Raw genomic sequence first — 12500 nt, 5'->3', positions numbered from 1 at the left:
TTTATTTTTTCACACCAATTCCAATGGCTGCGATACAAAATAATAAGCATGTAAATACAATTTAAATACAACATATGTCTACACAAATTGCCGGCATTAGTTGTATAGCCTTTATTATTTTTTTTTTAATATTATAAAATATTAGAAAATACTGTTTTGCAATAATTTAAACAATGCACAATGTAAACAAACTTGCCCTATAATTTTCTTCCTTTTCTTTATGTATATAAATATATATATATATATATATATATATATATATATATATATATATATATATTTTTTTTTTTTTTATTTAGTTTTTTTTTTTTTTTTTGAGGATGAAAAAATGTTTGACATTTACACCAATACAAGTTTTTACTGTTTTTACTCCGTGTGATAATGTATTTTTGTTATATACACACATATATATTGTATATTTACACGTATGTATTTATTATGCAATGGGTGTAAAATAATACATAATCAAGGGCCCTAAGAGTGGAATGGCTTGTTCCTATCAAACATAAATATTATATAAAAACAACACTATATACAAAAGCAATATTGAGCCATTATAGAGTTCAAACAAAGACCAGCATTGCATTATTACAGCTACAAGCATCGGCTGCTCTTTCCTTCAGACGTCCATGATTTTGGGCGAATCGCTGAAGTCCAGCGTCTGGAGGCCCGCCGACTGAAGCAACCGGTTGATGGGCGTGTGGTCCAGCCGGTTCATGTCAAAGTGGGCGAAATGAACCTCCGGACCTGAGGAGTGAGACACGGACAGGTCAGGCCGCGCGAGGACGGGGACACATAAAAGCAGCGTCAGAAAGCGCCTGACCTGGGCCTACGATCAGAGCTCCTCCTTGCTGCAGGGGATCTCCCTGGAAGTCAAACACAGGGCTGGTCATGGCGCGCCACGTGCTCCTCAGGCTCCCCACGAGCAGGCCGGACTTCACATGGGGACTGCTGGAAGCTGCGACGCATTCAGTGCACGTTCAATCAAAACACAGAAAGTTTCCATGCATCTGCTTCAAGCCGCAAAAAGACGGGTTGCATCAAAGCAGCATGCAATAGTGTGTAAACAAATTCCACGACAATCTCACACTTGCTCAAAATCAAGCACTTCCGCTTGACTGGATCTTACGTGTCTCCATGTACGTCTCTCCTCTTCTCATTCCAAGCTTTTTGTAAATCCGTCTCTCCGGATCGACATATATTTCGTGAGAGTAGCCTGTCAGGGAGCAGAAGGCCTGCAGCACGCAGAGACCACAGGGAGACAATCTTGAGCGTTTCGTATCATTAAAATAATCACGACTCATTTTTCAAGTTTTGTTCGATTCCATTTCTGTCTCTAGGAAGAAGGGATATTCTTTGTCTCGCTTATATGCTTTTAAGTTGGTCAAAGTTATTAGATATAATAACTAGATATTTTTCCTTGCAATTCCTCGTTTATGTCTCACACATAATCTGAAAAAAAAATAAATAAAAAAAATAAATAAATATATATATATATATATATATATATATATATATATATATATATATATATATATATATATATATAAATATATATATATATATATATATATATATATATATATAAATAAATAATATATATATATATATATATATATATATATATATATATATATATATATATATATATATATATATATATATATATGGTGTATAATGATTTTTTTACCTGACATTTTTAAATGTCTAAAACGTTGCAGTTAACTTTTTTCAATTTTTTCATTTAAGCAGAAAAACAAAACTTACAGAATTATGAGAAAAGGTATGAACTGAGATTTTAAGTTCTCAGTGCTTCTTTTAATCATTCTCATCCCACCAGCGAGACAGACTTCCATGAGCAAGTTCTCTCTTCGACTCTAAATGTTCAAGCCTTTGGCATTTTCTAATTCAACAATAATAAACCCGTCCCACCTCTATGTGACACCAGGACGACTGTCCAATCACCACCAGCCTGGCATTCGAGTCCTGCATTTACGAGAGAAGGGCAAAAATGCTTTTTTCACATGCACATATCCTGACTTCAACATACATGGACCAAACTGCTTTTTTTCGTAATGTCCTCCTCTCTCTCACCTGCAGCAGCTGCGCAGGTACTTTGCCCAGATCCTCCACGTATTCTTTGCAGGCGTAGCACAAGAAGTTCTGCAGGACATTGGAGAAAAACAGCAATGCTGAAGAACGCATTTCTTGGGGTGTGCTGGAAAAACACATCTGACCAAACACTGCAACTTAACTAAACCCGGAGAAAAACGAATGCATTAAGATGCATAAAAGGTCACACCCTTTGGATACTTTGCGCCCTAAAAGGTCTAAAAGTTGTTGTTTTTTTAGGTCAGAGTAAATGAACATCACAGGGCAATGCACAGAGCACACACAGAGACGCTTAGAAGGCAAAAGCATGGCTTTGCAAAACCCGTTTAACTTCAGGTGACCCGCTGAATCAGAAAGCGTTCTCTAACGCGTTTCTCTTACCCTCACGAATATAACGATCGCCTTGTTGCGTTGAAACAAGCTGCTGAAGGGTTTACAGACACCGTGGCGATCGAATATCAGACAGTCGTTGATGTCAGAGAGGCAGAGGTCGTGGGAAGCTCGTCGGAGCTCGGGAACGGAGCGAGCGATCTGTCGCGTTATCGGGAGAACGGCGGCCATCGCGTTCACTTTTCCGAGGCAGGGTTATTTTAGGACGTTTACGCCCATTCCTGCTGGAACCAATCCGCCCACGAACAGGGACTCGGGGCTTCATCTCTGCTCCTTTGCGTCCATTTCAACTCTTTTCGCCGAAAAGTTAAGCGAGTCATCTTTTGATCCGATTCGCACTTTTCGAATCATTTTGCGTTTTCGCGACGATTTGTCTCTCACAGCGATATTGAGAATAGGTAACAATCACACAGTCTACGGTAATAATAACATTCCTGATATATTACGTCTGAGCGTCGTTTAAAAACAACTGTTGCGGTTCACTAGAAGGATTGAATCATCCGAACCGATTCGCTAAAACGAACGCACAATAAAACCCGCGCGGTTTTGGAGGAACTGTTTGACTCTTTGCTTTTTTTGCGAGTTAAATGATATTTGTAATTCTTAGTCAGGATATTCCTGGATGATAATGATCGTTTCGCTGTTTATTGGAAGGAAAAAAAGACACGAACCCATTCTAGAAGTATCGCACACGCCCAAAAAGCGCTATATAAGCAAATGTGCCTTGACTTTTAAGCAGCTAATGACTTTTTCCCACACGTATAGTCACGAGGAGACTTATTATTATCCGTTTATTACCGCTGAAACTGGAAACGTTATAACGTGACGCGACGTCTTTAAAGAACTGCACAACTGTTCACTGGAATGAATCATCCGAACCGACTCACCCGAATAAACGCACAAGAAAGAGCCATTGCTTTCCCCAAACCTCTCTTTTCTTTATTCCAAGTCGTTTTAGAGACATATCTAGAAACTAAAAAAAACAATCATGACTATATCTCTTTTTTCCTCCATTGTGTCCTTTTTAGATGTAATTTTTTTTACTTTGTTGTTGTTTTTTGTTGATATATATATATATATATATATATATATATATATATATATATATATATATATATATATATAAATAAATATATATATATATATATATATATATATATATATATATATATATATATATATATATATATATATATGATATATATATATCTGTCTCTGTGTACAATTTTGTATTCTTTCTTTCTCTCCTGTGCATAAATGTACTGCTTTTTGTTCAAACTATTCAGTAGATAGACCATTCAAAATATGTACTTTAAAAAATATAAATAGTGGCTTTTCAGAAGTTTATATATATATATATATATATATATATATATATATATATATATATATATATATATATATATATATATATATATATATATTATTATTATTATTTTTATGCATTGAACAACAGATACAAAATAATACAATAGACAGAACAAAGCCAGGGACACAAAGAAGAGGGATTAAATAAAAATAGAAATTAAATAAAAGAAAACACACACACACACACACACACACACACACACACACACACACACACACAATCAAGACCTTCCAATCACTCCAATCACTCGAAAATTTTATTCTATTAGTGCTTCTTTGTATAGCATAAAAACAGCTTTCTAGTTCTTTATTCCCTTAGAAAATGTGCATTTATGAATGTAAAACTTCAGTAATAAAAGGAGTAGATTAATAACAATAAGTTATTCACATCACCTTGGCTGAAATATCCCAAAACAACATTTTCAAAATGCAAATTAAAATGAAAAAGTACCTTTTGGAAGTTTCGATGAGCAAAAAGTGCAGTTACTTCTTGTGTTCAACAGAGTAAAATTGATGAATAGTTTTGAAGGAGATTTCTTAGTAAAGTAATATATATATATATATATATATATATATATATATATATATATATATATATATATATATATATATATATATATATATTTTTTTAAATCTTTGTGTTCGAGTAAGTGTGACGTCATAAAATAATTGGCTCGCGATTCTTTGAAATGAAGCTTCTGAACCGACTCGCTGAACTCGCAAGAGAAAAATCACTAGGCTATAGAAGCAATTCTGACTCGACTTGTAACTGGTGGCTTTTAACGAGGCAATAACTACACCAGGAACGATTGATATTATTCTTCATGCGCACTGCATCGCGCTTCATTGGAATGAATCCTCCGAGCCGACTCGCTAAAATGAATCTTGATTCACGGCGCTGCGATCGCGCGAGCGATTTTGTTTGTTTGTCCGTTTTTGTTTTGCAGCACAGTGACTTGTGGCTGGAAGGAGCGTAGATGATTCGGACAGATTCACAAAAACCCCCCAAAAGTTCGCCGAACCACTTTCATCATTTTGAAAATTAAAAAAAAAAAGAAAAAAGAAAAAGTAAAGCAATACAGTGCGAGTATTTAACAGTGTTTACAAATGTCACAGCCGTACGTAAAGACGTCCCTTTAAATCACAAACGATTGGCCGCCGTGTCATTACAGACAGCCACTCCGGCCAATCAGCGCGCGCCCTCACCCCGAGCCGTGGGCGGGATTTCCTCCGCTATTTGAAATCCGGAAGTGTTTTGAAACATTGTAGCAGCCTGACACTCAGCGAGCGCGCGTTCGCGGAGCGTTCGCCCCTGTTTGTGTTCCGCGCGGACGATGAGAGCGCGGGAAGGAGGCGCCGAGGGCCGCGTGAGCTGGTGAGGACCGGCGGGGGTTCGCCGTGACGGAGGTTCGCCGTCGCTTGCTTTCTCACGAGGGACTTTAATGGCGTCCTCCGCCGCTGCCGCCGCTCAATGAAACGCAGCGTGCGTAAACGGTGACAGCGGCGCTCGGGAGAGTCTCTTCTGCTGAGATACCTCACTTGCACGCTAAACGCGGCGTGTAATGGTGCTAAACGCTCATTATCCGTGCAAAAAGTACCGTGGTGAGACCATGGTGTAGATGTAGACCGTTGCTAATCTAGTAGCTGGACATGCAGTGTTGAGCTTTCTGTGCGGTTTACGAAATAATTGCGTTTAGTTTAACATCTGAAGAATGTTTACAATTTTTTTTTGGTCCGTCAGAATGATACAGAGCAACTAAATCGGCCACGAATCTGCTTGTGGATGAGTCCAAAATCGAGTTTTAGCGCGTAGCAAGAGTTTGTTTGGTTTTTTTAAAACGGCGATGCCAGAAATAAAACCGAATCAGACGAAACGGAGATGAGAAGTGAATCATAGCAACGCTGTGCCTACATATAATCTGCGGGAATAGTGACTGTTGTCAAACACGTCTCCTAAACACGCCTCCCGTCTGCCATTGGTCGCTCGAACGGATAGCCCCTCCCACTCGAGTCCGAATTCACGGCCAGGGCTAAGCATCAGCCCAGAGCTCACTTAAGCGGTTTTCACTTAAAAGTGAGCGTCGCTGGCGTGCGTCTTAAGACGAACCCGAAGGAGGCTAGGATCGGCCTGAAACCAGGGGTGTTTATTTTGTTTTTAGCCAACTCTGGCCACCCGCCGATGACTAATAATCCCCCTTTTAGTGAATCACAGCCGCGTCGTACTTCTAATTGGTGGCTATTCTTTAAAAACACGCCGCAGTTTACCGTAACGAGGAAGCAAGTCGGAGGTTCAACTTTAAATACGTGCGACCCTGGAGCACTAAACGGTCGAACAAGCTTCTGTTGACGTCTGGTCTGTTAGCGCAGGGCGATATTTGTCTGAGACGCAACTTTTTAAAGTCGTCCGAGTTGCAAAGTTGTCCTCAGCGATGCATATTACTAAAGCTTTGATATTTAAGGTAGCAGATATCTTTATGGAAAGCGATCTTGACTGCGATCTTCCTTGTCGTTCCCCAGAGGCGCCGAGAATCATCTATATGGGCCATTTTCTCTCAAAAAATGGTCACGGCCTGAAGAAGAAATCACGGAAGCTGCGCAAGAAGAAGAAGAAGAGGAGGAACTGCTTCCTTCAGGGCCCCTGCATGCTGTGCTTCGTCGTGCGGGGCAGCAGCGGGAGCGTCGAGGACGATTGGCCCTTCGAGAGCGCGGCCGTGTCCAAACTCGCCGAGCGCTACGCGTCGCTGAACTCGCCCGAGGAGTGCGCCCGCTTCCTCCTCTCCCCGGGAGAGCTGGCCGTCTGGGAGGGCCAGGGTCGGAGTCTGCTCTCCAAGCTGATCGGGCCCCCGGCGCTGTTCCGCGCCGTCGTCCCCGACTATTCGGAAATGGTGTGCAAGCGCAAGTGTGCTGAGCTGCAGCGGTGCACTCCCCGCAAGCAGCCCCGCTGTGCCTTCCAGGAGGCCATGGAGAACGGAGAGGAGCGGGGGGACGGACGCCGCCTGCTGCCTTCGCTGCCTTCGTCCTCCTCTTCCTCTCCGTCGGAGGAGGACGGCGGCTCCGGCGCGGACGGCCCCTCCGCCTCTTCGTCCTCGTCCTCCTCCTCCTGCTGCTGTCAGCCGGCTCAGAACGAGAGCTCGGAGGAGACGAGGAGCGCCGAAAACACGGACACGTCCCACGCTAACCAGCTGCCCTCCTCTATACTGCTCAAGGTCTGCGCTTTTGTTAAAGACTTTTTTTTTTTTTTTGTTATTATGCAGGTTCTTAAATAACAACATGTACGTGAAAATCAGCCTGCTATTTAAAAAAAAAAAATTATTACATTATTAGCAATAAATGAATAAAATAATGTAAATATGTAAATAATCAGAACATCCCACTTAGGAGAGAGAGAGAGAGAGAGAAATGTTTTTTTAATATATACATTAAAAAAAAAAAAAAAAAAAAAAAAATATATATATATATATATATATATATATATATATATATATATATATATATATATATATATATATATATATATATATATATATAAATAATAATCAGTGGTGAAGGTCTGTGTTTTTGTTTTTTTGGCACATTTTAAGAGTCTATTATTATTATTATTATTATTATTATTATTATTATTATGCAGACTCTTAAATAACAACATATACGTGAAAATTAACACAGCCTGCTATTTTCTTATTTATTTTTACATCATTAGCAATAAATGAATAAAATAACGTAAACGCGTAAAGAACATTCCCACTTATTCCTCCCCATAAACTAAGGGGAGAGAGAAAGAGGAGGAAAAAATAAATAAATATATAAATCTATAATTATAAATAATTGTTTTTGTTTTTTTATAAATAATGAAAATTTGAAAAGTTTTTTGGCACATTTTAAGAGTTCTACATTATTATTATTATTATTATTATTATTATTATTATTATTATTATTATTGTTATGCAGACTTTTAAATAACAACATATACATGGCATATGTAAAAATCAAGACTACTGTTTTTTTTTTTTTTTACATCAGTAGCAATAAATAAAATAATGTAAATAACGAGTACATCCCATTAAATGGAGAGAAAAGGAAAGAAAAGGTAAAAAAAGGTAATAATAATAATAATAATAAATGCTCAAGGTCTGTGTGTTTTATGTGTTTCAAGACTTTAACTTTTTGCAATTTTTTCCTTTTTTATTTTTATTGTGCACACTTTGCTATCTTTTTTTTTCAATAGCAATAAATGAATAAAATAATGTAAATAACCCCTTACTCCTCCCCATAGACTGAGAGAGAGAGAGAGAGAATTTTTTTAAAAATAAAAATAAAATAAAATTAATATATTAATGATAATATTTTTTTGGCCACATTTTAATTCTGAACGCCACTGAATATTAAAATAATCAACACAATACCATTTTATTGTACGAAAATAATGATGCGAATGACCTGCGTCTTAAACATGCATCTTAAATACTGAGATGAAAAGGACACTTTAAAGTGAGTGCAGATCTTGATCCGTGTGTTTGTTGTGATGTGCTCTCAGGTGTTTTCTCACCTGTCGGTGAAGGAGCGGTGTCTGGGAGCGTCTCTGGTCTGTAAATACTGGCGCGATCTCTGCTTAGACTTCCAGTTCTGGAAACAGATCGATCTCAGCGGCCTCCAGCAGGTTTGGCTTTGTTTTAGTTCATCTTTAAGGCTGCATGATCATGATGATTAAGAGAAAAGCAAAATCGTGTACCAGCCGTGTTCTCGAACTGGTAATGAAAGAAAAAAAATAAAATAAACCTCATTTGTACGTCGCTTTGGATAAAAGCGTCTGCTAAATGACTAAATGTAAATGTAAATAAATAAATAAATAAGGCAGTTTAGTAGTTTAATATTTAAAAAGTATTTATTGAAATCGCAATTTATAATTTTTAATTATATTATTTATATTAATTATTATTTAATTATATTTTTATTATATATTTTAAATAAGAAGTTTGTATTTTACACTGAATTTTTTTCCTGTTTATTAAGATGATATTATATTATAATTAATAACAATTTTGACCAAATTGTGCAGCCCTATACACAGGTATAGCATTTTATTTATTTATTTTGTTAGCATTTTAAATCACAGTTGTTTTCACTGGTTTCAGTCACTGATTTATAAAACGAATAAAAATATTTCAAAGCTGAAAAAAAAAAAAAAAAATTTAAATGACAGATGTCTCTGAAATTTAGAGTATTAAAATGTCTAAAACTAAAATAAAAATTAAAGCTGAATAAAAATGTCTTAATAAAAAAATCACCAGATATCACAATCACAAAACAAAACGTGAACTAAAATTAAAAGAGGAATTAAAAGCCATTTGTAAAATGCCGTTTAATCCCAAATTCTACTCGGACGTGAAAATATCAAAATGTGTCATTAGTAACCACTTCTATAAAAAAATCTATAATTATAATAAGTGTTTTAACATTTTTACGGAGAAGTGTGTGTTTTATGGTTCTATACTATACTGTCTATACTGAAATTAAATAAAACAAAAAAAATCTTATATATCTCAGCCCAGTTATATAACAGTTTAATCATATTCTAAAGTTACTATTATGCACAAAAACCTTTATACAACACAGAATAAAACTAATAGTTATTAACCCACCGGTTAATATGTCCACGCTCAATGAAACTGAATAATTGTGAATTTGATTATTAATACTAGACACCCTAAATGTAACGCACATCTATAACTCGTATCTTTATATTAACACACACCGCTAACCTTTGATTTAGTTTTGCAGCCATTAAACTGCTCTTGTTAGGTGACAGTATTTTGCATAAGTGCACTAAAACACCAGTCGGTAACATTTTTAGTGCTCTATGAATAGAGTATATAGTGTGTAGTAATATTAAAGTGCAACGATCTGTTGTCAGGTCAAGGATGATCTGCTGGTGAAGATCGCGTCCCGGAGGCAGAACGTGACCGAGATCAACATCTCGGACTGCCGTAACGTTCAGGATCACGGCGTTTGCTCTCTGGCCTCCAACTGTCCGGGTCTGATCAAATACACGGCGTACCGCTGCAAGCAGCTGAGCGACGTGTCCCTGAGCACCGTGGCCGTCCACTGCCCGCTGCTGCAGAAACTTCACGTCGGCAATCAGGACAAACTCACTGACCACGCTCTCAAACTGGTGAGTGACCCACACTGACCGCTCCGAACCGCTCGAGTGATGCATGCCATAAATAAATAAAAAAAAAAAAAAAAATATATATATATATATATATATATATTTATATATAATATATTAATTATATATATATATATATATATATATATATATATATATATATATATATATATATATATATATATATATATATATATATATATATATAAAATAGAAATATATATATATATATAATTTAAGATATATATATATATAATATAATTATATATATATATATATATATATATATATATATATATATATATATATATATATATATATATATATATATATATATATATATATATATATATATATATATATAATATAAATAAAATAAAAAAATGTGTGTGTGTATGTATGTGTGTATATATATATATATATATATATATAAAAATAAAAACAGTAGATGGAAACTCAGAGATGCTAATTAAATCTTAAAATGTGGATAAAGTGTTGCTTTAATTATTTGAGTATATCATGATGGTTTTTCAAACACATTTGCGAATAATCCATCCATGTTTTATGTGACATTTCAAGTTTTTTGCTCCTTTTTTTTTGGCCCAAATATAATAACATGGTGTTATATTTGGAAAAAAATAACATTTGAAAAAAAAATTTACATTTTCATTTTTTATATATCAAATCAAATTTTATTTTATTCAAATTTTGAATTTGATTTGAATTTTGAATTTATATATATATTTATATATATATATATATATATATATATATATATATATATATATATATATATATATATATATATATATTATTTATTTTTTATTTTTTTATATATGAAAATCTAAAATATTTTTAAATAAAATACATTTTAAATAATCAGCGAAATATGAAGAAAATATTTAAAAACGGAAAAATAAGTCAACAATAAAATATAGAACAATATAAAGTTCTAAAAATATTTTTTTACAAATATAAAAAATAAAAACACAGTAAAAGCACTCAAATTAAATATTTTATGTTTACCCGCATATAATTATTAAGTGACCATGGTTCATAAAGGTGCTGTAAATGTTTAAAAAAGCTTGCGTTTTCATATATTCAACGTTTGAAAAGTGCCTAAAACTTTGCTAAATGGCTTAAAATTGTAATTGCATCGCTTTCATAAAAAACAAATAAATTAAAAATCACTATCTGGCTTAAACCAGTGTGTGTTTTAGGCAACATAATATGCATAATATGGTTAGGACTTTATATAGCTTGGCTGTAATCCAGAATACATAACAATAGAGCACAGAATAATCTGTTACGTTTACCACATTATAAAAGAAGTTGTGATTTCATTCAGAATAAAAGCTTTAGAGCCATGTAGACAGAGAAGAAGAGCGGTCCAAGAACCGAGCCCTGAGGCACCCCGGGAGTTAGACTTTTATTATAGTCGTTTATTACGTGTATATAAATGTAATGCATGCCTTATATTAAGAATGCATGCGTGTATGATCTAGTACTGTAGCTCAAATCATCTCTGTGCTGAACTGAACGCGTGTGTGTTTCGTGCAGTTGGGCGAACACTGCAGAGAGCTGAAGGACGTTCATTTCGGGCAGTGCTACAGCATCAGCGACGAGGGTCTAGTGGCGCTGGCTCAGGGCTGCAGCAAACTACAGAGGATCTACATGCAGGAGAACAAACTGGTACGTGCAGCGGGCTTTTATCCATGACCACGACTGCATGATGTTTTGCTGGGTGTGTTGTTACCGTGCTGGTCGTCTCAAAGCGACTCCTATAGGTTTAGATCTTCTTCATGTTCTGTGAGGCCGTTCGCGCTGAAGCTTAAATTCGTTTTGTGCCATTTTTATAAAGCCATTTTCTCCTGAAAGCGTGCATTGTCCTTTGATTGAAACATTTGGGCTGTTACCGAGCAAGTGAAATCGGAATCAATAAAATGAGTCTTCGCAGAAGCGGCATTTAGACACGAGCGCGTTTGCACAAATGCATAAATAAGGTTTTTATGCGCTAAACACTAAAACGTTGAATGCTGATATTTGGAATTTAAATAATAAAAATGTGCGTTAAATGCAAGATTGAAACCTCCAGTAGGTGGCAGCAAGTCACTGCTAATAAGTGAGTCGTCGCGACTGAACGAATCATTAAAACGGTTGATTCGTTCAGGAACGAATCGGCGCCGTGTTGTTCAGAGACGCAAAACAGCGCTGTGTTTTTGTTGTTGAAATAAATGAGAATTACAGCGTCTAAAATAAGCCTGTTTGCAAAAAAGCGGAGTGTTCCTGTAATGAGCTGTTTGTTTATTGAACTGTTCTGATTCGTGGTGATTCGTGGAGAAAAAAAGTCTCCACTCTTCATTTGAAATTGATTCACTATATAAAATAGCCATAAATACATACAGACGTATTGATTTAATATATACATAAATGCATTTTCTGTCTCCATGTCTTAAGTGTTGTA

General features: G+C 35.7%; 2 protein-coding genes across 4 annotated transcripts in view; one reads left to right on the top strand and one right to left on the bottom strand.

Moving 5' to 3' along the window:
- Positions 1-350: 350 nt before the first annotated feature.
- prxl2c (peroxiredoxin like 2C) lies at positions 351-2818 on the bottom strand. The gene is made up of 6 exons (XM_043246276.1): positions 2494-2818; positions 2095-2163; positions 1933-1986; positions 1130-1235; positions 824-958; positions 351-747 (listed from the first exon to the last, which is right to left on the bottom strand). Exons 1-6 carry the CDS (start codon positions 2671-2673, stop codon positions 620-622), a joined length of 672 nt encoding a protein of 223 aa, XP_043102211.1. The 5' UTR covers positions 2674-2818; the 3' UTR covers positions 351-619.
- Positions 2819-5112: 2294 nt separating this feature from the next.
- Positions 5113-12500, top strand: part of fbxl17 (F-box and leucine-rich repeat protein 17) — a 169811-nt gene continuing 162423 nt past the window's right edge. For 2 of the 3 annotated variants that reach the window (XM_043247016.1, XM_043247018.1), the window contains exons 1-5: positions 5127-5277; positions 6388-7076; positions 8405-8527; positions 9782-10039; positions 11597-11728. In XM_043247016.1, the coding sequence (XP_043102951.1) occupies positions 6408-7076; positions 8405-8527; positions 9782-10039; positions 11597-11728 (1182 nt within the window). In that variant the 5' untranslated portion in view covers positions 5127-5277; positions 6388-6407. Of the gene's footprint in view, positions 5278-6387; positions 7077-8404; positions 8528-9781; positions 10040-11596; positions 11729-12500 lie in introns of all 3 variants that reach the window. The other variant, XM_043247017.1, reaches the window with a different exon arrangement.

Source organism: Puntigrus tetrazona, chromosome 8, assembly GCF_018831695.1.
Source record: "Puntigrus tetrazona isolate hp1 chromosome 8, ASM1883169v1, whole genome shotgun sequence".
Classification (NCBI taxonomy): Eukaryota; Metazoa; Chordata; class Actinopteri; order Cypriniformes; family Cyprinidae; genus Puntigrus; species Puntigrus tetrazona.
The sequence above is the reverse complement of the archived record's forward strand: the minus strand, read 5'-3'. Positions and strand labels throughout refer to the sequence as shown.

What these genes read in the sequence shown, in the direction of transcription:
- prxl2c (XM_043246276.1), bottom strand. Translation starts at nt 2,673, where the DNA reads ATGGCCGCCGTTCTCCCGATAACGCGACAGATCGCTCGCTCCGTTCCC. An exon ending in CGATCGTTATATTCGTGAGG is followed by an intron (nt 2,164 to 2,493) that starts GTAAGAGAAACG and finishes AATGTCCTGCAG; the next exon opens with AACTTCTTGTGCTACGCCTG. An exon ending in CGTCCTGGTGTCACATAGAG is followed by an intron (nt 1,236 to 1,932) that starts GTGGGACGGGTT and finishes TGCGTGCTGCAG; the next exon opens with GCCTTCTGCTCCCTGACAGG.